The sequence below is a fragment of the Syngnathoides biaculeatus genome, chromosome 14 (genome assembly GCF_019802595.1).
Source record: "Syngnathoides biaculeatus isolate LvHL_M chromosome 14, ASM1980259v1, whole genome shotgun sequence".
Taxonomy (NCBI): domain Eukaryota; kingdom Metazoa; phylum Chordata; class Actinopteri; order Syngnathiformes; family Syngnathidae; genus Syngnathoides; species Syngnathoides biaculeatus.
In genome coordinates this window covers 8,518,958-8,544,070 of record NC_084653.1, presented here as the reverse complement: position 1 = coordinate 8,544,070, position 25,113 = coordinate 8,518,958, and the positions used below count along the sequence as shown (strand labels likewise).

Sequence of the window (25,113 nt, the reverse complement as noted above, 5' to 3'; positions counted from 1 at the left end):
CGTGTGCGCTTTTAAAGAGTGACGAGCCTTCAAAAGTTGTGTATACAAATATATTTACATTTTGCACACTCAGGGAAACAAAAGGCAACATATTTTGGTTAAAAAAACAAAAACAAAAAACATGCACAGCAGTGCAAGCACCGCCAAGTCCACTTTGGTGTATTGGGGTCACACTGAAAAGGAAGAAAACGAGAATCTATAAGATAAGAAGGCTGACTACATTGTCTATTTGAGATTTTTTAACGGCGTAATTTTATTTTCCAGGATAGACTTAATGCACCCCACAAAAAGTGATATTTTGAGAATAAATCTATTGTAGAAAAATGTATTTTGAGAATAGATATTTTAGAGGGGAAAAATTGGTGATATCTAAAGAAAAAAGACCTAGTATTACAAGAATAAAATCTATGTAATAGTAAGAATTGTTATTTTTAAAGAAAAGGCCTTGACATTGACTAATATCCAGATGTTTTGAGGGGAAAAAAGCCTAACTACACAAAGAAAAGATGTAATTACAATAATGTTTACTTTTTTGTAATATAGCACCAATTGAGTGATGGTTTCTTTGGGGGGGGGGCAAATGTAACAATGGGTAATAAAGTTTTGTTTTTAAGACGACCACTGAAAAAAATTACACCTTTACTCTATTAAAATTACAAAAAAAAAAAAGTAAAAATACATCTCATAATATTATGCATGACTCATTCCTGTTTAATTTTTTTTCTTAAGAGTGTGTCCCCGATACTGGTTTCTAGTAACAATTAATGTACAACAATGTCCCCAGCAGAGGGCCCCACTCCATGCCAACATGGCATACGGACACAAGAGCGTAGCACTTTTTCTGCTGCCAATCAATGCCGTCCTCATGTTACCGTTGTGTCTGAAATGTACAAAATTGTCCTGCTTTCACATTGGTGTCAAACTGTGGCCGCGTGAAAGGGGAGAGCGCAAAAGTCCAACCAGGAGTGCCAAATTTAACACGGTATCCATTTCTCTCACCCTGTTGCGTTTAAAACAATTGTCCCTCTCCGACAACTCGTATGAGACGGTTGGTGTGAGAGCCCACCCACACTGGGGCGATACCCCCTTTCACATTATTGTTAACAGAGTTAGACCAAAGTGTGCAGTGACTGGGTGGATGCACGTGGGAAGCCCTCTGACATTTAAAAGCGGGACTAAAGATTGGTTTAAGATATCCGGAATTGAACTTTTACTTGTCCAAAAAAACATTTCAGATTTCTGCAACATTTACCGAGGAAAACGACATGACTTTTACAGTTAGCTGCAATTCAATCAGAGATTCGCACCCTGTGAAAAGCGGATATCTTCAACTAAACTAATGAGATGCCTGCAGAATTTAGACGTCATTATTCTATCATCAGATTTTAATACATCTCAATTCAAGCTATCAATAGGTTTCTATTGAGAGATCTTGACTTATGTTTTAACTAGGCGCCTAGTGTTGTATCTACAAGTGTAATTATTACCAGTCAAAACATCATTGCAGATATCTGAAACTGGAGTTAGATCTACACGCATCAGGAATACACGAGCAGGTATTAGCAGATGGACAGAGGACAGCTAATGAGTGACAAACGCCACACATGAAGGGCAAATGCTTAATGATGTTACAGGTATTTGTAATTCACTTTTAAATAGTATGGCGAGCGGATTGAACTTTTAAAAGTAGTTTGACTCGCCAGAATGAACAACCCAGATAAAGTCCTTTTGACTAGTAATTCCATGTTGAATATCTCATCTAAACTGAAATTACAGACAAATGCCATCACGTGCACGTTTGTCATGAATCTGAAATTTAGTTGCAGATCTCCACAATGTCAATAACGGCTATGTTCAACTAAACTCCAGTTTGAGATTTCTACAGTGTCATTTTGACGAGTGAAATTGCAAATATCTGCAACTTCATTTTGCCTAGTTAAAAATGTAGATATCGTTGAGGTGAATACAAATCGGAATTATGATGAGTCAAAATTGCATTGCGGATATCTCTGAAGTGGAGTTAATTTTTTCGTCCGTTCCATCATGGCTATCCATGATTCACATGCAACTAGACTAGAATGGTAAAAGTGAAGTATTTGTCCTTTCAAACAATGACATTATAGATATCTTGAATGAAAATAATTCAAAACAATTACAATTTGAAAGATATTGCCGACATCTACGACAGTAATTGTGCATTGTCAACCAGCTTTGAAAAGTTAAATCCATTTGCCAAAGACGCGTCAATTTTCCTGCTTTCCGAGGTTGTAGCACAACCGAAAGAAACAAGTATCCTTCACTAGGAGCATTAGTCTTAGGACAGGTTGGCAGTGTGAAAGGGACTAACGTACTGTACGTCCAGTCAGAACCGGCTTTTCGAACCCGCCGGTACTGCAGCGTTCTCGGTGAGCTGCTTCCTCCTACTGGTCGCTCTTGGCCTCCTTGGCAAGTCCACGAATGGAGAGGTCATAGACCACCTCCTCGATCTTCTTGACGTCGTACTTGAGGCCGTCGTAGCGTTTGCGCAGCGGGTCGTTCTTTAGGTTGAGCAGGCGGAAACCAGAGTCCAGCTCGTTGATGAAGTTGGAGATGCGCAGTGGCCGGTCGTAGTCGCCCGCCGTCACGCTGTTGACCGCCAAGCGTGACTGATCCAGAAGGAGCAGATGCAAAATTTAGGACGTCGTCCCCGCAGGCACACATCCATTTTTATTGACTCGTGTTTTCATTTGTCACTAAATGATCATTAATTTCAATAATATTGTATTTTAACTCATACAGTAGATTTATATATGCCACCAATCTCAGCAGACGAAATCTGAGTAAAAGCAAAGTCAAAGAGAGAACATTTTTAGGGGCAACACCCTGTTATTATACAAAAATATAGTGACCCTTGACTAGCTGTAAGTTTGGTCACCCCCTGCAGGTGGAATATCAAAACACAAGTCAAACTGTGCTGGTTTGCATTTATCAGTTTACTGGCATTTAAGCACAGAATGAATATGAAAATGAGTTATATGTAAATGAGCCTACACTATGAAAATGAGACTAACGGTATACTCACCAGTTCACTGGCCATAATCAGCACACCCGCCAGGTAGTCCTCCACGTCCAGATGAAAACCTTTGTCGCGCATGACTTCAACTGGAACAGACACACAATGAGCGTTGTGTGCATGACGACACAGACAAGGGCAATGACAACAGCAGCACACAGACAAACGTGTACCTACTGTCCAGGGTGCGTGCAACTTCCTCACGGGTGACAAGGGCCTCGCTCTCCAGGAAGACAACAAATGCGGCCAGGAAGGTCAAGCGCTGCAGGACGAAGCGCCAGTGCTCGTGAAACCTGAAACAAAAATATCATATTTAAATATAAGAATATTGGCAAAATGTCACGTTACAGCATAGTATGGCTTATGTGAATGGAAGAATATTGCATCCAAGCGTCAAAATACTGCAATTTCTAGGCAAAATGTGTTAATGTGGCCTAATACAGCCTTTAAATGAGCAGATATAACATTTAACATCAAAATATTACAAGTCATACAATTTCAAAGCGAATGCAGCCCTATGGGGGCACAAACCAGTGCAATCTGTAGGCCGGTCCCAAGCCCGGATAAATGCAGAGGGTTGCGTCAGGAAGGGCATCCGGCGTAAAAACTGTGCCAAACAAATATGAGCGTTCATCTAAAGAATCCCATACCGGATCGGTCGTGGCCCGGGTTAACAACGCCCGCCCCCGGCACTGCTAACCTGCAGGGCGTCGGTGGAAATTCAGCTACTGTGGGTCGAAGACAAAGAAGAGGAGGAAACCGGACCCAGCGTCAGAAGAAAAAGAGGAATGCACAGAGCCTACAACTGAGTGTAGGGACTTTGAATGTTGGGACTATGACAGGAAAAGCACAGGAGTTGGTTGACATGATGATTAGGAGAAAGGTTGATATTCTGTGCATCCAAGAGAGCAGGTGGAAAGGTAGTAAGGCTAGAAGTTTGGGAGCAGGGTTTAAATTATTCTACCACGGAGTAGATGGGAAGAGAAATGGAGTAGGGGTTATTTTAAAGGAAGAGCTGGCTAAGAATGTCTTGGAGGTGAAAAGAGTATCAGATCGAGTGATGAGACTAAAATTTGAAATTGAGGGTGTTATGTATAATGTGGTTAGCGGCTATGCACCACAGGTAGGATGTGACCTAGAGTTGAAAGAGAAATTCTGGAAGGAACTAGATGAAGTAGTTCTGAGCATCCCAGACAGCGAGAGAGTTGTGATTGGTGCAGATTGTAATGGACATATTGGTAAAGGAAACAGGGGCGATGAAGAAGTGATGGGTAAGTACGGCATCCAGGAAAGGAACTTTGAAGGGCAGATGGTGGTGGACTTTGCAAAAAGGATGGAGATGGCTGTAGTGAACACTTATTTCCAGAAGAGGGAGGAACACATAGTGACCTACAAGAGCGGAGGTAGAACCACGCAGGTAGATTATATTTTGTGCAGACGATGTAATCTGAAGGAGGTTACTGACTGTAAAGTAGTGGTAGGGGAGAGTGTAGCTCGACAGCATAGGATGGTAGTGTGTAGGATGACTCTGGTGGTGGGTAGGAAGATTAAGAAGACAAAGGTAGAGCAGAGAACCATGTGGTGGAAGCTGAGAAAGGAAGAATGTTGTGCGGCCTTCCGGAAAGAGGTGAGACAGGCTCTCGATGGACAACCGAAGCTCCCGGAAGACTGGACGACGACAGCCAAGGTGATCAGAGAGACAGGCAGGAGAGTACTTGGTGTGTCATCTGGTAGGAAAGGGGAGAAGGAGACTTGGTGGTGGAACCCCAAAATACAGGGAGTCATACAAGGAAAGAGATTAGCGAAGAAGAAGTGGGATACTGAGAGGACTGAGGAGAGGCGAAAGGAGTACATCGAGATGCGACGTAGGGCAAAGTAGAGGTGGCAAAGGCTAAACAAGAGGCATATGAAGACATGTACACCAGGTTGGACACGAAAGAAGGAGAAAAGGATCTCTACAGGTTGGCCAGACAGAGGGATAGAGATGGGAAGGATGTGCAGCAGGTCAGGGTGATTAAGGATAGAGATGGAAATGTGTTGACTGGTGCCGGTAGTGTACTAAATAGATGGAAAGAATACTTTGAGAAGTTGATGAATGAAGAAAATGAGAGAGAAGGAAGAGTTGAAGAGGAAAGAGTGAAGGACCAGGAAGTGGAAATGATTACTAAGGGGGAAGTCAGAAAGGCACTACAAAGGATGAAAACTGGAAAGGCAGTTGGTCCTGATGACATACCGGTAGAGGTATGGAAGCAATTTGGAGAGATGGCTGTGGAGTTTTTGACCAACTTATTCAACAGAATACTAGCGGGCGAAAAGATGCCTGAAGAATGGAGGAAAAGTGTTCTAGTTCCCATTTTTAAGAACAAAGGGGATGTTCAGAGCTGTGGGAACTATAGAGGAATAAAGTTGATGAGCCACACAATGAAGTTATGGGAAAGAGTAGTGGAGGCTAGACTCAGGACAGAAGTAAGTATCTGCGAGCAACAGTATGGTTTCATGCCTAGAAAGAGTACCACAGATGCATTATTTGCCTTGAGGATGCTCGTGGAAAAGTACAGAGAAGGTCAGAAGGAGCTACATTGCGTCTTTGTGGATCTAGAGAAAGCCTATGACAGAGTACCAAGAGAGGAACTGTGGTACTGCATGCGTAAGTCTGGTGTGGCAGAGAAGTATGTTAAAATAGTACAGGACATGTATGATGGCAGCAGAACAATGGTGAGGTGTGCCTTAGGTGTGACAGAGGAATTTAAGGTGGAGGTGGGACTGCATCAGGGATCAGCTCTTAGCCCCTTCCTGTTTGCAGTGGTAATGGATAGGCTGACAGATGAGGTTAGACTGGAATCCCCTTGGACCATGATGTTCGCAGATGATATTGTCATGTGCAGTGAAAGCAGGGAGCATGCAGAGGAACAATTGGAAAGATGGAGACATGCACTGGAAAGGAGAGGATTGAAGATTAGCCGAAGTAAAACAGAATATATGTGCGTGAATGAGAAAAGTGGAGGGGGAAGAGTGAGGCTACAGGGAGAAGAGATAGCGAGGGTCGACGACTTCAAATACTTGGGGTCAACAATACAGAGCAATGGAGAGTGTGGTCAGGAAGTGAAGAAACGGGTCCAAGCAGGTTGGAACAGCTGGCGAAAGGTGTCTGGTGTGTTATGTGACAGAAGAGTGTCTGCTAGGATGAAGGGCAAAGTTTACAAAACAGTGGTGAGGCCGGCCATGATGTACGGATTAGAGACAGTGGTACTGAAGAAACAACAGGAATCTGAACTGGAGGTGGCAGAAATGAAGATGTTGAGGTTCTCGCTCGGAGTGACCAGGTTGGATAGGATTAGAAATGAGCTCATTAGAGGGACAGCCAAAGCTGGATGTTTTGGAGACAAGATTCGAGAGAGCAGACTTCGATGGTTTGGACATGTTCAGAGGCGAGAGAGTGAGTATATTGGTAGAAGGATGCTGAGGATGGAGCTCCCAGGCAAAAGAGCGAGAGGAAGACCAAAGAGAAGGTTTATGGATGTGGTGAGGGAAGACATGAGGGCAGTTGGGGTTAGAGAGGAAGATGCAGGAGATAGGCTAAGATGGCAAAAGATGACACGCTGTGGCGACCCCTAACGGGACAAGCCGAAAGGAAAAGAAGAAGAAGAAGAAGAAGATACAATTTCAAAGCGAATTAAACCCCAAACATTTGGGAGGAAGAATGCAGCGTATATGATAATACTAATGAAAACACACAGTTCTGGTTAAGAAACATCCATCCATCTTCTACCGCATATCAGAGGTTGGGTCGCGGGGGCAGAAGCTTTAGCAGGGAAGCCCAGACTTCCCTTTGCCAGTCACTTCATCGAGTCCTTCCAGGGAGATCCCGAGGAGTTCCCAAGACATCCAAGAGACGTAACCTCTCCAATGTGTCCTGGGTCGTTAACTGGGTCTCTTTCCGGTGAGACCAGCTTAGAACACTTCACCAGGCAGGCATCCAAATCAGATGCCCCAGCCACCTCAGCTGTCTCCTCTCAACGCGCTCTGGAGAGGGCATGCCACGACTGAGGACCATGGTCTCAGATTCAAAGGTGCTTATTCTCACCGCAGCCGCTTCACATTCAGACGCGAACCGCTTAAGTGAGAGTTTGAGCTCAGGGTTTGATGAAGCCGAGAGAACCAGATCATCCGCAAAAAGCAGAGTTGAAATACTGAGGGCACCAAACCAGACCCCCTTTACCTCTCAGCTGCGCCCAGAAAATATGTCCTTAAAAGTCATGAAGAGAACCAGTGACAAAGGGCAACATATCGCTGGCAATACGGACCAAACTCTGAGACCACTCATACAGGGACGGAACAGCCCGTATCAGGGGGTTCAGTACCCATACCCCCAATTTACCAACCACAGGTCTCCGCAAGGGATTCTGCTGAACGCCTTCCCCAAGTCCAACAAAACACGTAGACTAGTTGGGCGAATTCCCATGCATCCTCGCAGACCGTGATTAGAGTGTAGAGCTGGTCCATTGTCCCACAGCTAGGACGAAAGCCACATTGCTCCTCCTGAATCTGGGATTTGATTTTCCGCTGGACCCTCCTCTCCAACACCCCTGAATAGACCTTACCAGGGAGGCTGAGGAGTGCCCCTGCAGTTGGAACACACCCTACAGTCCCCTTTCTCAAAAATGAGGACCACCACCCCAGAGGCACTGTCCCCGATGTCCATGCGATGTTCAAGAGATGTGTCAACCAGGACAGACCCACAACATACAGAGCCTTTAGGAACTTCGGATGAATGTCATCCACTCCAAGGGCGTTGGCCTTTTCAAACACTTCGGTGGTGACAACCCCAGAAATAGGAGAGTCCACCTCAGAAAACCCAGACTCTGCTACCTCATGGGAAGCCGTGTCAGTAGAATTGAGGTCCTTGAAGTATTCTCCCTACTAACTCACAACGTCCCGAGTCGAGGTCAGCAGTGCCCCATCCGCACAATAAAGTGTTGATGGTGCAAGGCTCCCCCCTCCTGAGATGCCGGATGGTGGACCAGAATTTCCTCAAAGCCATCCGGAAATCTTTCTTCATGGCCTCAGCGAACTCCTCCCATCCCCGAGATTATGCTTCAGCGACTTCCAAAGCTGCATAGGACTCCTCCTTCAGTTTGACAGCATCCCTCACCATTAATGTCCACCAACGTGTTCGAAAACTCCCGCCCTGACAAGGCACTGACCACCTTACAGCCACAGCTCCTGCGGTTTCAGCATTGGAGGTGCGGAACATCATCCACTCATACTCGATGTCCACCACGGCCTCCGGAACATGATCAATGTTCTGTCAGAGTCTGGAGTTGAAACTCCTTCTGATAGGGAATTCTGCCAACCATTCAACCTGACCCTCACAATACATTTGGGCCGACCACGTTGGACCAGCATCTTCCCCCACAATCAGACCTACAGCTACTTGGAGCCTCTAACCGTGGGCAACCCAGAGTGGAAGAGAGTCCAACCCCTCTCAAGAGCACGGGTACCAGAGCCCAAGCGGTCTGTAGAGGAAAGTACGACAATATCCAGTCAGAACTTCTCAACCTCACACACCAGCTCGAGTTCTTGACTGTTCAACATCCCAAGAGCCAGGTTCTGTAGCCAGGGATCAGATCACGATGGTCCCTGCTTTCAGGCACCGCCCAGATCGCACTGCGTCTGACCCCTGGGGCCCCAGTGCATCCAGGCGAGGGAAACCTTAACCTATTTATGTTTTTCATCATAGGAGTCTTATTGCCGTGCTTTGCCTGGTCCCTCACCTAAACCTGTTTCTAATGTGTGACTCTAGCAAGGACATGAAGTCCCAGACAATTTAGCACCTTGGATCATTGGGACACAGAAATTCCTCCACCGTGATAAGGTGATGGCCTCCAGGAGGGCTAATATTGCATTCATAAAGAATTAACCAGAATAATTAATCGCTAGCAATTAGTCTGACATTTCAAATGTATTCAATGCACCTGTAGTACTGGTCCACAGGAAATTTGGTCTTCAAGTCGGCAATGTGTGTCCGGACTGTGCCAAACAACTCTCTGGCCTTTGTACACTTCTCAGGGACTGTTGACAGATCAAATCAACATGTTTTTTTAAACAACATAAAAAGGTGTACAGTGACTTGCCATCATTTTCTAACTCATTTTGTGGGAACTCAGCACCTGATAAATTTGTCTATAGAGCAAACTATTTGCTGAAAAATTTACTTTTGTAAGTTATGACTAAGTAAGTGGCTCAGACTAATATCTTTGCATATAACGGAAGATCTACGTTTCTCATGGGTTATCACTAGAAGTTATGGAGCAGCTATGCTGCATGTGCTCACACATGCACTTCGGGTACATTTTTGCAATATCAACTTGTATGAAAGACATTCTGAAGGGTAATGTTCTGACTTCAGAAGATATTAACCTACTTGGGATTAGATTTTGTGATGTAAAAGGATGCCTTGAGATCGGAGTTGAAATCATTTCATGACCACACATGTACTCTGTATCACTAAATCAGTTTTCCTCATGTAAAGGAATGGAAATGCCATCATAGTAGACTGCTGCATATTTGCAATTCAGCAATGGTTGAGGCAGCAAATTTAAACTTTTTTCCTTTTTTCCTCTCTGTTTTGGGGCTGGGGACAATCCGCTAATCCAATGATTTTTGGGGTTTATAAAAAACTTAATCAGTCCCCCTCCCTCCCAAAGAAAGAAGAAAAATGTTAATATACTTTAGAACAGCTTTAGTAGTGACAAGATTAAATAGAACCTAAAGACAAACAGTTCTTGGCACCTTTTTTGCTTTAAGTCAGGGGTTCTCAATGCATCGATCTCACTATGGTAGCTCACACGAATGTGTGACACGACTCCCCATTTAAACACCTTGTGCATTGATTTGGCAAACATCAAGAATCTCACATCAGAGCTGGAGACACAAGAAAAGTGGACACTACACACAACAGAGTGACAATTGTCTGTTGAAATTTCAACAGTTTGCTTAACTCATGCCAATCGTTACATCTATGTGTTATTCTTATGGGGAAGATGCTGAGGTTGTTTAACTCTCATCAAAAATTGCAAAACTATTTCACCTAAACTCTACTTGAGTGAGTAAAGGAGATTTTAACACTACAAGCTCAAGGACAATTCTAGAGTTTACCAACAGAGGAAAAGTACTCCAAAAGGAAGAAATGCACAACATCCTTTATTATTTGGCTCAACTTATTTATTTATTTTATGAGCTTTTTCCCCACATGAAAATCCATCCATCCTTTTTCCACGTGCAAATTTACAGTCTCCAAATAAAGCACGTTTTTTGGATGTGGGAGGAAACCGGAGTACCAGAATAAAACCCACACAGGCACGGGGAGAACATGCAAACGATACACATGCAAGCCCTGGAATGGTCCTCAAAACTGTGAAGCAGACGCTCTAACCAGTTACTTAACATGCTGCCTTTTTAAATAGCAAGTTAAAAAAAAAAAAAAAGTCCAAACCACAGAGTGGTATCTAATAAGGCTCACTCATATCTTAAAGCATCATTGTTTTAACAGGATAAATTACGGAACGTTTTCAGGCTCAGGAGTCAATTAGCTACATTTTTCCAGTAGTCATGAATAACGGGATTTACAGTGGTTCACTAATATAGAGGTCCACAGAACAGAACACTCACTGTCTTTGAATCCCGATGGCTGATGCACACTTTGGACAACAGTAAGGATTTCTCTGGTAGTCTGCTCCAGTACCTGCACCACTTTCCGGATTTCCTACGACCGAACAAACAATTGTTGAAAAGCAAAGCAAATGTGTTTATATAGCGCATTTAATGCTCAAGTTAAGGTAAGAACTGACCTATGAGGGACCACATGGGCCACTGCCATTTGATGAAATTGAAAACTTCCAAATGTTACAATATAAAACCTATCCTCCAGGTTGGACTTAAACAATTTAAGGACCATTCCATTTAGTCGCACCCATATTTACACCCTGTTCCGCACTATGTTATGATCTACTGTATCAATAGCCCCACAAAGATCCAAAAAGACAAGAATTGACACCTTTCCCGTGGCAGCATTCGACTTTATATCATTTAGCGCTTCAATAAAATTTGGTATTCTGATGAGTTCAGAAATCTGATTGAAATTTGTCAAAAAGTCCATTTAAGTTCAAGAAAATGCTGATTTTATTAAAAGTAACCCAACAATGTTAGCTATGAAAGAGACAATTAAGAGGTGTCTATAGGTTGTTAACATGGAAGCATCCAGCATTCTATTTTTAGAAGAGGCTTAATGGCAGCTACTTTAAGATGTTTCGCAAACTCACTTGACTTGCATGATCAACTTAAGTGATCAGCTGATTATTTGCTCCAAATTAGCTAGCACCGACTTCTTAATGGTATTTAGTCAAGACAGCTCGTTGATTTCTACCTTTTCAATTGCTGAACAGTTTTTCTCTCCATTTTTTTTTGGGGGGGGGTAGAGTTTTTCCTGGGTGGCTTCAGATAATAGCGTCATTTTACTAATTTGCTGATTTGTGCTGATTTTTACAATGAAGAATTTGATTTATTCTAAAATAAGCACATTAATTGCATCTACCTGCTGTTCGGATTGCTGGAGCTAGCTGATTCAGGAGTGAGCTTGTCAACTACAGCAGAGTATGGGTATGGATAGGTTTCCAATTACGCCATCTTGTGTGTCATAGAGGTCAGAGAACACGTCATAAGTGAAGCGTGAAGTTTTTTTTCCCATCGTTAAGTTATCCGATTGGTGAAAGGACCAAGAACTGTGGAGACGTCAACGGAACATTGGATGGTTTCAGAAAAAGTGTTGCTGTCTAGCCCTGACTAAACCTTGGTTAAAATTACAAAGAGTTCTACTGACTGTAGGTGCCACCCTGGCGAATGTGTTTGTATGTTCGAAGCAAAGTTGACATGTTTGTATCATGAAATTGTTAAATAAAGCAAATTGAAGGGGAAAATACAGTGATCGGTTCTGTGTTATCAGCTAGCAGCCTCACCACGTCTTTGTTGTCTTTCTTACCTCTCGGACGTCCTGGTCGGCACTCAAGAAGCCTTGAATGTAGGAGAACATGTCGCTGACCGACATGACGGGACTGTAGTTAACTGCACTAACACGCACGACGAGTTTGTTGAAGAAGTGCTTTCAACGTGGGCCCTGTTTTCAACACAAGATAGCGCTCGCGAAACGTCACTCATACGCGTGCTTTTTCTTCTTCTTCTTCTTTTATTTGGCGGATGGAATGCATCTTAATGTTTCCTTACCGCCATCTTTTGTTACGGAGTGTGAGCGAGACTGAAAATACAATACAGTTATAATAATAATAATAATAATAATGATACAGAAATAAATACAATACATAAAATACAGTGCAGTACAGTAATAACAATAATAATCATAATAATGATTGGGGGCAGCAGGGTGGATCAGCTGGAAAGCGTTGGCCTCACAGTTCTGAGGTCACGGCTTCATTCCCAAGCCTGTGTGGAGTTTCCATGTTCTCCCCGTGCCTGCGTGGGCACTTCAGTTTTCTCCCACATCCCAAAAACATGCATTCACTGGAGAGGGGTGATTGTGAGTGCGACTTTTGTCTGTCTGTCTCCATGTGCCCTGCGATTGGCTGGCAACCAGTTCAGGGTGTACCCCGACTCCTGCCCGATGACAGCTGGGATAGGCTCCAGCACTCCCGGGACACTTGTGAGCATAAGCGGCTCAGAAAATGGATGGATTGTTAAATTTTGCTGCTACGTGTCGATCTATAAGGAGAAGCACTGAAAGATTGAAACGTCTCGATAGAACTGGTGTTGCCTTCAGTAATAGCTCGGATTTTTAGAAATCAACGTGGCTGCTTCCTTACACTATATCCGAACATATGTTGTTGTTCATTTTATTATATCTTCACAATTAATATAAAACTCGAGGCGTTAATTGTGTGTGTGAAATATGTATATAAAATATCCGGAAACATAACCAGGGTTTGTGGAAATTTCAGATTTTCCACGGTTGTTTGAAGGCACCACAGCCTGACTCCTTTCCCCTGTTTTCTTGTGACGCTGCAGGCAGACGGAGCAAAGACTGCGAACTCCTCGAGAACATCTCCATTTTAGTGCATATACGTGTGTTTCAAGGGAGTTTAACAACCAAACAATGCGCCTCGCTACCTTCGACATGACTTAAAAGCCCTCTTGAAATGGAAAGTAACTCCGTAGAAGATGAGTGCGTGGATTCGGGAGCAGAAACTGCAGGGTGAGTCGCGAAAAAACGGGAAAAACAAATCACTACCAGATGCTGTCATGGGATTTTGACATACTAATAATGTTACTGAATTGCATGTGTTTCAGACATTAGTCACAAAATGGACCTTATGACTGGTATGTTACTGTTGCTTTGCCCCCCCCCCCAAAAAAAAACTACAATGAAACAATATCATGAGATCCTACAGAAGTTACATTTATTTGACATTTAGTCATTGCTGGAACCTGTCCACCAGAGAGCGCTACGTATGCCCATTCAAAGCATGCAACGACTGCGCTGCTTCGCCCATCCATCCATTTTCAGAGACGCTTATCCTCAGAAGGGTCGCAGGATCGAGGTTACACCCTGAACTGGTTGGGCGCCAATTTGCAGGTCACTAACTGAAGCAAACAAATTCAACAATAAAGGGTTAAAATCCCAATAAATAAGTTTTGTTTGTATGTATTATTTATTTATTTATTACCTTATTTGTAAATAACCCATTTGTATTTGGGGATTTTATTAGAAATATATTTTTGTGTTTCATACTAGCATTTAAAGATTGAGTAATTGAGTAATTTAAAGTGGATAGAACTATGATAACATGATATGATAGGGTGTAACAATATTAATACTCTTTTCTAGGAACTCATTGTTAAAACGTTAAAATCTCCCCAAAATATTTTTTACTCATTTAAAGTAGCAGAAATTATGAATTTATCATATTTTTACCCACATCAAGGCTTTAATAAGGAGAATACTCTTTTGAATGTATTTTATGGAGATTATTTTTTGTTAGCCTTTAAATGGGTTTAAAATCACCCCAAATATCCATCCATCCATCCATTTCCTTTACCGCTTATCCTCACAAGGGTCACAGGGAGTGTATATAAAAAAAAAACCATGTCGTGTTTTACATTGGATCTCATCAGATGATATAGTTAGTCATAGTATTGTGGTAGATTAGATGAGCAAATGAGTTATCCAGTGATGGTGAGGATTAACATGTTCACTTTTTTATTCGCCGTGTCCGTGCATGTGTGTGTATGTGTTGTGACATGACTGTTAGCTGCGTTCCTAATCTTTAAACACATCACGTCCTTTTCAATTAAGGATTTTCCCGCTAATGGGATTAAAGGCAGAGTGGCTGGATTAAATTACATCACAATAAACCTCGACACGGAATGGGTGTTACAAAGAATTGTTGGTCGTAGCCCCTTTTTACGCTGCTGTTCTACACTTATGTATATTACTTGTTTCTTTAAATAGCAATGACAGGGAATGCGAGTGCCAAAGTTGAACGAGAAATTTTCCATTTTGGGAGATAGTATCCCCTGTTGTTCCTCTCCCTGCCCCCTCCCTCCCCGAATGACGTTGTTCTGCAGAAATGGGAATAACAGATAATGCAGGTATGAAGGTTTCCAAGTTTTGCAAGTAGCAGTCCCTTCCAGACAGCCCATCAAAAGACAAATATTTTCCCTTTTTTGCCTGTCTTGGTGTTCAGTATAAACAACGCTAACATTGGGCTACGACGTCAACGCAGCACTTTTGTACCTTAATAGGCGGTGGCAGCCCTGTTTTATCTCTAAACGAGTGTGAAATCAACTAATTTTTTCGTCTTTGGAAGTCCTTGCCGACAGAATAGGAGTACCAAGTCACCCCAGGAATTGCCCGACGCCTTTCCTTCCCACCCCACTCTTTGATAGGCGTCTCAGCATCCAAAGTTAGACCAAAGGCGGGCAAGCGGGAAGCAGTTCAAGTATAAAAGTTATCCCTGCTTTCCTCATCTTTTATTTGCATTTTGGGGATATTTTTGAAAGGAGCGCTTTGAAAGTTTAACGACAGGAGGGACTATTGCAGGGACGAGACCACATAGGATGTGCGTATTTCGGAATTTAAAGGCCATTCTTCCCCCTGTGTGTGTCTTCCAAAAAGTGGAAGAAAGAGGCTGGTGTTCATCCAAAGCTGTCAGGTCATACCAGAGTCAAGCCTCAAGTGTGTTGTTGTTTTTCCTACAGCTGGTGGCCATAATTGTCTTTGGACCCAGCCAGCCCGGGTCACTCAGTTGCTTCTGTCTGCTCCAAATTGTCCCTTTGATGTCTTTTTATTGGGTTTTCTCCCCGCTTTACGTCCTTCCAGTGCATCACTGTCTCGTTAGAGGCGTCCACATACAGGAGACAATAAATAATTTTGAGTGGAAACACCCCTAAAAAGGCATCGTGCTGGGCCTCGAGATTGGCAGGAGACCCGTTTCAAACAGAACTCAGCTAAGTATGTCTGTCTGTTCACACAGAAGTTGCAGCAGCATCGTTCAGCTCATGACATGCTGTGACAAGTGCTTTCAACACAATCACTGAATCAACACACTGGTTCACACACAGAGGCAGTGTTATGCCTTTGAAACTAGAGTTGGACAAAATTTTAGCAAGGGGTCAAACATTTATTTTGGTCTGAGGCAAAAGGAGTTGGGTAAATTTTGACACTGCTTTGGGAGAACCTTCTGATTGCTTTGCCCAGGTTTAAGTAAGTTGGGACAAAATTTTACATAAATTTGGGCAAAGATTTAGAGCAAACGTTTACATTCGTTTAGGCAATAGTTCAGATGTTTCGACAACCGTATTAATATAAATGATCTCATTCTTCTTCATCCTCTACAGGTCTGACTACAGTACCTTGTCATCTACTAGCGGTGAGTACAACGCACACAAGTAGTCATTTGACAAAAAAATATGTAAATATATTTATTTTTTCAAAAAAGTTCATTTGTCGTCCCTCAATTATTATCTTCAATAACCTCTGTGGATGTTTGATGGTGTCAGCAGGTCCACTCGTTCGCTTTGTGCGTCATGATGAGGATTAGAGCCAATAGCAGATTGTTAATCTGCGACAAAGGAAGTCCAACAATGTGTGTGTTGCACGGTCCTGCAGCTATTAAGAAAAATAATGTTAATTACCACTGAGACGGTGAAAGCAGCTGCTCGCATTGGTGTCTCCATTGGTGCGATGGTGATTGGGGGAGTGTTACGATAGTTACAAAAATGAGTTTAGAATGAGTCAAAACATTTGGGCAAAAGGTTTGGAATGTTTTAGGCAAAGGTTTAGTGAAAACATTTTGATAGGACTTGGCTACAGGTTTTGACAGCAGTTTACACTTGCTCACACACATATTCTCTCCATGTGCTCTAGGAGGATCTGTTGGGTTGTGTAGTATATGGAAGTCATGAAAGTAATAAAAGAAGAAGAAGAAATAACCAGCAGCTTGTTTATTTGTGCAGGCGACATGTTGATGCACGACCTCCAGCGGGACCCCTTCCTGGTGAGCGTGCACTTGATCGCAGACCCGGGGGAGGGCAACGTCCTTCAGCGGGCGGCTGACGGCGTGCTGACGTGGCTCCACCCTGAGCTACAGCTTTTCAGAGTTTCGGAGCGCGCCGCCACCTCCTCCGCGTGCCCCCGACCCAAGCAGGATCATTTGCACCAGGGGGGAGCCTCCCAACCGGCATTGGCTGTAATTTTATTCCTCTTGGAAGGCGACGTGGGCAGCAAGGAGTTGGGGTGCCCCCCTTGGCAGTACCATCATAGCGAGAAGGTGAGCCGAGGGCGCCAGTCGGGGGCGGCATCCACGCAGGATTTTTTCACACTGGGGGCCAGCACCCCGCTTTGGGCCCTGAGGAGGGTGCGGTGTGGTAAAGGGACGCTGCGTTTGACGCTGTACTGTTGCTATGACAACTATGCCCACACAGTGCGCTTGTACAAGCGTCTGCTGGGCCGCCGGCTGGCCCACAAGACGCCAGACTTCTGCTTTCTGGTGGTGTATGCTAACCCTCTCCTGGAGGTCCAGATGGCTTTCAGGAGGCTGCCCCGAGGGAGGCACCCGGCCCTGCTGGATTCAGCCTTGCTTGAAGTGAGGGTGCAAGATGTGGGTGCCCTGGTGCCACTCCTGCCAAATGCATGCAGGCCCATTAGTGACATGAGGTGGCAGACGCAAGACTACGACGGGAATAAAATACTACTGCAGGTTAGAACCTCCACTTTGTCTTGCATTCTCTTTTGTTTGGTCTTCTCTGGTCATCTTCAATTTTGTCTTCTTCTCGTCACGTGATCTCTTCTATGTTCTTTTTAAAAAAAAAATGTATCTCTGGGGTTCTCCAGTTTTCTCCTCTCTAGTCTTCTCTCTGTAGTCTTCTCTTGTCTTCTTTCATCTTCACTTATAGGGTTCCACTCCCGATTCCAGTTCCTCATTTTGATTCTGGTTCCAAATGATTCTCTATTCAGATTCTTTTTGGGGACTGAGTCAAAAAAGTTTGCATGGAAATATTATGTTAAATTATTAACATCCATTTTATTAGCAGACTGCATCATAGACTAAAATGAATCAAACTAAAATTGGACTCATGGTTTGTTGTAATCAGTATCAAAATCCAACCTGTCAAGTAAAAGGCCTTGATTCGTTCATCTTCTGGACCCCTTGTCCGTACAAGGGTGACAGGTGTGCTGAAGCCTACCCCAGCTATCATAGGGTGAGAGGCGGAATACACCCTGAACTGGTTTCCAGCCAATCATAGGGCACATACAAATAGAAAAGCATTCCCACCCACATTCACACCTACGGGCAATTTAGAGTCTTCATTTAATGCATTAATTGGACGCTGTAAATTGCCCCTCGGTGTGATTGTGAGTGCGGCCGTTTGTCTCCATGTGCCCTGCGATTGGCTGGCAAGAAGTTGAGGGTGTACCCCGCCTCCTGCCCATTGTCAGCTGGGATAGGCTCCGGCATTCCCCACAACCCTCGTGAGGATAAGCGGCAAAGATTGATTTTACCCATAATGGTGATGGTTTTGGTGATGGGGAAGGAAACAGGAGTACCCGGAAAACCCCACACAGGCACGGGGAGAACGAGCAAACTCCACACACCTGAGGCTGGATTTGAACCCGAGTCCTCAGAACTGTCAGGTGGATGTGGTAACCAATTGACCACCATACCGGAACTAAAGGGCAATGTGTGTGTAACTAATCACTAACTAACTAACCAATTGACTTCATATTCATTAATTGTTTCATCTAAAAGTTAAATATAGTAGTCTTACAATAACTCTTTATCATGTAAATGGTGTCTGTGTGCAAATTTTAACTTGAAACCATGATAAAGAGTAATGACTGGAAGCAAATGCTCTGTAAAACATTGATTTCTTTATCTACCAACTGACGAGATACAACTTTAGTGTTTGTGGTTCAGAGTTTGTGGATTTTGTCCCAATTAATTGACATGTACATTTCGTGAACTCTTAAATTGCAGTGCAATCTATATACTATATGTATTATATGTTATTGTTGTGTCTGTCATCGGGCTCTTATGTTGGTCACTATCAGTTTCCAATGAGGTGGTACTATGCGGGGGTCCAGGTGCCAGGATATTAGTTTGGAAAATTGAATCAGATTAAGCATCAAATCCATTAGCGCTAAAAAATCCCTCTCAATGTAAGAGGGCGTAAGAAGACAGCGTTGTCGCAAGCTGAATACCTAATATAGACCTACATATTAGGTCTATATTATATATTAATATATCAGCTGACCTACCTGAAAAAAAGCTTGCTTTGAACTCTGTATTTTGTAATACACATGGTTTAATATTGCTCATATTATTAATTCATTCATCTTCCCTTCCACTTGTCCTCACAAAGGTTGCTGGAGTCTATTCCAGCTATCTTCAGGCAGGAGGCGGGGTACACCCTGAACTGGTTCCCAGCCAATCGCAGGGAACATATAAACAACCAACCATTAGCACTCACATTGACACCTAGAGGCAATTTAGATTCTTCAACTAACCTACCCTGCGTGTTTTGGGGTTATGGGAGGAAACTGGAGTACCCGGAGAAAACCCATGCGGGCACGGGGAGAACATGCAAACTCTAGACAGGCAAGGCCATAATATGAACACTGGTCCGTCTGGTGAGACAGATTTGCTTAACAGTCATTCACACTGCCACCTGCTAATATTAGTTTTACTATTTCATTAATTTCTAAAATATTACACTTGTATTTTTACTCCATCATTGATTTTCAGAATAGGATGTTGGTTTTTTTTTATTAGTCAAAGTTTATATGAGTACCCAAACTAGGTACCGTTGAGTACTAGTATCGATTCCCGGGTATTGGGAATTTATTCAAATGTAAAAAGTACTCACCCGCAGTTTTGAGTTGTAAAACCTTAACCCCCCAGCCTGGCTTTCCAATAACCCAGTTGCACAGATACTAATTTAAAAGGCTGAAACCTGGCGGGTCAACTTTAATACTCTTTTGTATCCGTCCTTTTACCCAGAACAGCGAACACTTCAAATTTGTTTTGAGCCAGCTCAAATCCACTTTCACACACAGTACCTGTGAAGCCAAACAATATGCTAGGCACCTGTAATGTACCTTTCACTCAGAACAGAAAAACCTGAAAATGGTGGCTTTGTCACGTAGTGTGAAAAGCGGACATACATGGCCACGCATCATAGTTCAATTTCATACTACAGTACTCCAGATTTGACTGTCTATGGAATTAGAAAATGTGTGGCCCCCTGTAACTGGATTTGTACCTTTCACACAAACGGTAAACAGAGGGTATCTTGAACGGGACTGATATCACTTTGTGTTTACACTCATCTTCATCAAAGCCCCTTTTCCACAGACTACCTCCGAAGATGCAAGAGGATTGTTGCGCCCAGCTGGAGGTCATTTGAGTTCATCTGCTCTCTTTCTCCCATTCTGATTAGGTGCAAGGTGCTCACGGGGGTCGTCACCATCGGGCAGCCTCGCGCCCCAGGGTCCCACATCATCAGGCATCACTGTGCTCGCTCCCTTTATGCGGCAACGAGGATTTCTATCCTGAGTGGTGGTGTCACCCTTCAGAGGGCCAGGGCTGTTGGGGAAAAGGCGGACGCTCGGACTCACTTTACTCGCTGCCCAACCTTAGCTCATCACCAGTACCTCCAGCCAGCCCCCCTCACAGGGAACGTCGCTGCCACTCCCTGCAGCGGAGCGCTTCCCTTGTTCCGCCTTTCCGCCTCAACGTGGACACCCTGGTGGGCGCAGAGGAGACAGACGTGGACACTGGGACCACAGTCAGAGCAGGCGGCGTGGACCTTAGTGTGATGTCGGCGTACGTCCACCAATCCGGCCCACCAGCGTCCCTCTCGCAGCATTTTGATATGGAAAATGTGAAAGCCCTCACGCAGCGGACACAGGACTCCACGGGACCCCTTAATGGGGGAGAACATGAAGCGCTTGAAGAAAGCTGTGCAGAGGAAGACCTCGAGGAATTCTACATTTGAAGTGTAGCGCTACAATGCCCCTCGCCTGGTGTGGATTATTTGGAGTTGTCTGTTTCTCTTATGCAAGTTCGTGGTTATTAGGCACAATTCCAATGGCTCACACTGGGGGAAAAAAATGGTTCGGTTACATGATTCAAATGTTAGAAATTAATGCAGATTTCCTCTATTGTTTTTGTAATAATCTGACAATTTTTTAAACATTTAATCCTGTGCGACTGATGTACATGTCAAGATAAACTCCCCCCACCCAGTGTACCTGTAGCATGAGTATGCCCTTAATCTAAGTGGTGCTCCGAAATATAAATTCAGATTTAATGGACAGTATAAATTAATGTGCAAATAAAGCAGAATGTTCTCCTCTTCAACAATGTTTTCACATACTATGACCTAATGGACAAAGATAGACAGAAGCACCATCAAATAAAATAAATACAGTATATAATGTACATTCCGGTAACACAGAGATGGACACTCGGTTGACACTTCATTAGGTATATGTCAACCAAAAGTCAGCACTATATTTGTTAAGGCAACATTTCTTTTTTGACATCGGATGCTCTTCTGCAGGTGTACCTAACGAAGTGACCGGTGAGTACAAGCGCACATATTAAGAAATATTTACTTTTGTGACTTTGTCACAACCAAGTCCAACCCTGACCTCTTGTGTCCGCTTTGAGTATAACACTTCCTCCGCCACCTATTGATAATTGACCCCTCCGTACAGGGCACTTAACCACGCCTCCTGAAGTGACGTCACGCCACGTGCGCTGACGTAGGACAAACAATTCGTAAAAATGGCAAATACAATACAATATAATACATTCTTAACTGAGACAGACGCCATGCTTCTGATTTCATTCAATCATTCACACGTAGCAATGTTATGAGAACGTCTCATTCATTTATACGAGACGTGTATTAAAAATCAAATATAGGGCATATCTTCGTGCAAACACAGTCTGGTTAAGCTTCGGCCGCGAGCCGGCAAGAAAGCGACACGTTTGTGCAGTCCGATCATCGCTAAATATCGCTCAACAAAGATTAAGTGTGTCAATCGTTCACACGTAGCGGTGTTATGCTAGCGAAGAACGTCTCATTCATTTATACGAGACGTGTATTGAAAATCAAATATAGGGCATATCTTTGTGCAAACACAGTCTGGTTAAGCTTCGGCCGCGAGCAGGCAAAAAAGCGACACGTTTGTGTAGTCGGATCATCACTAAATATCTCTGAACAAAGAATAAGTGTGTCAATCGTTCACACGTAGCAATGTTATGCTAGCGAAGAACTTCAAATTCATTTATACGAGACATGTATTGAAAATCAAATTTAGGGCATACCTTCGTGCAAACATATCTGTTCCGGTTGATATTAGATGGATTTAGTTGATGATGCGGTCTTCCACAAAGTTTGATCCATCGAAGGCATTTTTCGTACTGGGTCTTCGGTTTTGGAAAGGGTACGAATTGAACTCCACCAACTAGCCTTTCAGGATACCTGTCGTCACTATTACAAAGTCCGTGACTACACCTCTTAACCACATCTGTTGTTAAAGAACCCAAATACGCGATAAAACGCTAACAAAACCTATACTGGACCATTCAATGTTGTCAGAGAAAATGGCGGGAGCAAAAAGAGGCGTGGTTTATGGAGATCTCTGGCCTCTGATTGGTCAGTGACGCGGATTGCGCAAAATCCACGGAGGGGTCAATTGGGATTGACTGCAGCAATTACCTGAAGATTCCACCGCAAGTGCTTGATAGCTGTCAAGTCATCCTGGTATATATAGAACAGGATCTCTAATGGCACAGTCCACAGAACTTTTTGTCACTGGAATGTTCCAAAAGTTTTTCAGTGAAACATTTCCAGCTATTTGTCACAAGAATCATGTTTCGCCATCGTCTCATTCGAATGGAGGAACGTTACGCCATTGTCAGCATCACAGATCGTCAACCTCACTAATATTGCATCTTTTTGTCAAGATCCTTGTGTGTGTTCCAACTGTTTTGTCCACGCCATTCACTCCACTGGGCGGTCACTGCGTGCCAGAACGCTCCACCAGCTTCCCGAGCATGGCCAAGAAAGCCTTGTTGAATGGGTTGGTCGCATCCAGCTCCTGTTTACTGAGCGCCTCCTCCGTCTCTCTGGACAGTCTCATCTTTTCCAGGGCCAGGAGCTCCTGGAGGCGGACAGCGCGCTGTTGCGCCTCCTCCACGCGGCGGTGAACCACGTCGGCTGAGTGGATTTCACGCAAAACGCCCACCAGGTCAGAGTCGCACGGCGTTCTCCGACGTCCGTAAGGAGGGGGGATTATGATGGTGAAAGGTACAAATGAACTCAGCAGAGTCTGCAACTTTTGGCAGGTCCCTGGGATCCTTTCAAGACTAACTACTACTGCTGCTGCTGTTTGACTCCACATGGTCAGAGTAGCACAATTACGTACCACACTTTGGAGGTGAAAATTACGGCACAATGCCATCGCCGTCTTCGTCCGTAGTAGAGTCCACCTTAGAGTGTTGTGACGGGGTGGCCACAGATTCCAGAGGAACCACGGGGTCCCATTTGGGGCTCAACAGCTCCTCCAAAGATGGGTTTTCCAATATAGGGCCCAAGTCTTGAAGAAGTTTTCAAATGAAGGGAGTTATAGAAAAAAGTGCTCAGAAAATAATAGTCAAGTCACAGACTGAACACACCTGAAAATATGAGGCAGCATAGAAGGAATATTGCATCCCAAATAGAATTTTTTGGTGCCAAATGCCCTTTAAAGGCCCACTGTCATGAAATGCATGATTTTTAGTATGTTATTAATGAAAAAAACGCATGATTTTTCACCACAAAACATGATTTTGATGTATACAGCTTTTTGTAACTTCCGCCATGAAAATCCTTTCGAGGGATTTGTTTTCGAGAAGAAGCAGGGAGTGACGTACATGGCGGGACCGCCCTCAAGTGGATTCATTTGTTTCTATTAGTTTTACCTCCGGGAAGGTAGCTCGTTGTTCCTTCGTGTTAGCCAAAATGCCGGCTCATTGCATTGCTGGACATTGCTTGAACACTCGGGAGGATGGTTTTACCCTTCATAAATTTACAAGCGACCCGGTTCGTCGTGAAAAAGGGATTTCACAGGTGCAAAGGACGAGAGCTTTGTGGGTTCCAAATAACAGGTAGGTGTGTATACAGCTACTAAAAAAAATAATAGTTTGGGGCCGACCACGTAATCGGTCTCGTAACAAAAGATCCGCGTACGTATGACTGGCGTGCTGAATGTGTCGATGTGTGTGTCGGACAGCGTGAGGCTCGCTGGCGAGGGGACTCAGCGGCCTTCGGCTATGAACAGTCCTCCCGACAATGGCACGCTCAGCCGCGTGCGACGACAGCGCCTTAAAGCAGCCTGCCTTGGCTCCATGATAAGCCACGTTGGCGCCGGGCTGCTTTACGGCGTTGTTCATAGCCACCGCTGTCCGCGATGAACAACACCACCGAGCCATGCCGCTTTACGGCGTTGTCGTCACACGAGCTTGAGTGCACCATTGTCGGCAGCGTTGTTCAGAGCCGCCACTGTTGGTGAACCTGATGCGCAGCTTTCGCCGAAGCCGTGACCGGTGGACGCGGCGCCTTGTCGGCTGGGGTGGCTCGTCGCAGCTGGACGCGCCGCGATGGCTCATCTCCGCCGCGGAAGTGGATCAGATGTGAGGCAGTGTGGCCATGATCACATATCATCTGAATATGGTTTGAAACAATAGGGTAATATTGTCCCGGTAATTTCACTGTGTGGTGTTCTCCTTTTCGAAAAGAGCTTCCGTGTCAGAAGGGGCATTTTTGTTTCCCATAGCGAGGGTGCACCACGTGTTTTCAATGGCGAATGTCCGGGGTGACATCATAGACAGGGATGCAGCCAATATGGTGACCACTTGGATGTCGTCGAATGACACTTCCGCAACTTTGCGCATGGATGACGTGCTCTCCACTCATATTTATTTTTTCGTATAGACATTGAAATGAATCATGTTATATGTAATTTTCATTGCAATATCAATTTTAGAATGTATATAGGGATGACACTTGACGTTTAACTACCCAGGTGACCAAACAGTATAGGAACCATAAAATCACTTCGAAGGATCACTGATGCCAGATCAACTTGCATGGGACTGTATTTTTGAAGGAAGAACGTATTTTGTCTCGACCAAAAATGTACAGAAATGAGATGAAGCCCGAAATAGTTACAATGGCAGGATCTTAGATTTTCTACAAAAAACATGCACTGAAAAAAAATGTAATGAAGCAACGTGAAAACAACCCAAATATACAGTGAAGCCGGGGTTCCCACATTCTTTCTTCATGTTAATTTAAATTTTTTACTTACTTACACAATCGAGACGAGTGACATGTATCAAGGATCACGAGATTTTCTATTGATTTTTGTTGTGACCGCTCAAAGGAAACACAAATGGTATAAAATTGTGGTGGCAAAAGATAAACCCCAAAAACAGGCG

General features: G+C 43.9%; 2 protein-coding genes across 7 annotated transcripts; one reads left to right on the top strand and one right to left on the bottom strand.

Annotated features, from left to right (window-relative positions):
• Window positions 1-36: 36 nt before the first annotated feature.
• tsn (translin) lies at window positions 37-12,299 on the bottom strand. The gene is made up of 6 exons (XM_061841010.1): window positions 12,090-12,299; window positions 10,724-10,817; window positions 9,028-9,124; window positions 3,230-3,345; window positions 3,062-3,141; window positions 37-2,645 (listed from the first exon to the last, which is right to left on the bottom strand). Exons 1-6 carry the CDS (start codon window positions 12,153-12,155, stop codon window positions 2,421-2,423), a joined length of 678 nt encoding a protein of 225 aa, XP_061696994.1. The 5' UTR covers window positions 12,156-12,299; the 3' UTR covers window positions 37-2,420.
• Window positions 12,300-12,809: 510 nt separating this feature from the next.
• LOC133512591 (protein FAM124A) lies at window positions 12,810-20,988 on the top strand. Of its 6 annotated transcripts, XM_061842369.1 has the most exons (7): window positions 12,811-13,313; window positions 13,409-13,438; window positions 13,534-13,694; window positions 15,959-15,990; window positions 16,577-16,617; window positions 16,711-17,319; window positions 20,060-20,988. In XM_061842369.1, exons 5-7 carry the CDS (start codon window positions 16,582-16,584, stop codon window positions 20,615-20,617), a joined length of 1,203 nt encoding a protein of 400 aa, XP_061698353.1. In that variant the 5' UTR covers window positions 12,811-13,313; window positions 13,409-13,438; window positions 13,534-13,694; window positions 15,959-15,990; window positions 16,577-16,581; the 3' UTR covers window positions 20,618-20,988. The 6 variants fall into 6 exon arrangements, with proteins under 6 accessions (XP_061698351.1, XP_061698353.1, XP_061698352.1 ...); XM_061842368.1 differs by lacking the exon at window positions 13,534-13,694; XM_061842366.1 differs by having other exon boundaries at window positions 12,813-13,313; window positions 16,577-17,319; window positions 20,060-20,987.
• Window positions 20,989-25,113: the final 4,125 nt, after the last annotated feature.

What these genes read in the sequence shown, in the direction of transcription:
- tsn (XM_061841010.1), bottom strand. Translation starts at nt 12,155, where the DNA reads ATGTCGGTCAGCGACATGTTCTCCTACATTCAAGGCTTCTTGAGTGCC. An exon ending in CCGACCAGGACGTCCGAGAG is followed by an intron (nt 10,818 to 12,089) that starts GTAAGAAAGACA and finishes GTTCGGTCGTAG; the next exon opens with GAAATCCGGAAAGTGGTGCA. An exon ending in AGTTGCACGCACCCTGGACA is followed by an intron (nt 3,142 to 3,229) that starts GTAGGTACACGT and finishes TGTCTGTTCCAG; the next exon opens with TTGAAGTCATGCGCGACAAA.
- LOC133512591 (XM_061842364.1), top strand. Translation starts at nt 13,258, where the DNA reads ATGGAAAGTAACTCCGTAGAAGATGAGTGCGTGGATTCGGGAGCAGAA. An exon ending in TCGGGAGCAGAAACTGCAGG is followed by an intron (nt 13,314 to 15,958) that starts GTGAGTCGCGAA and finishes CATCCTCTACAG; the next exon opens with GTCTGACTACAGTACCTTGT. An exon ending in TACCTTGTCATCTACTAGCG is followed by an intron (nt 15,991 to 16,576) that starts GTGAGTACAACG and finishes TTATTTGTGCAG; the next exon opens with GCGACATGTTGATGCACGAC.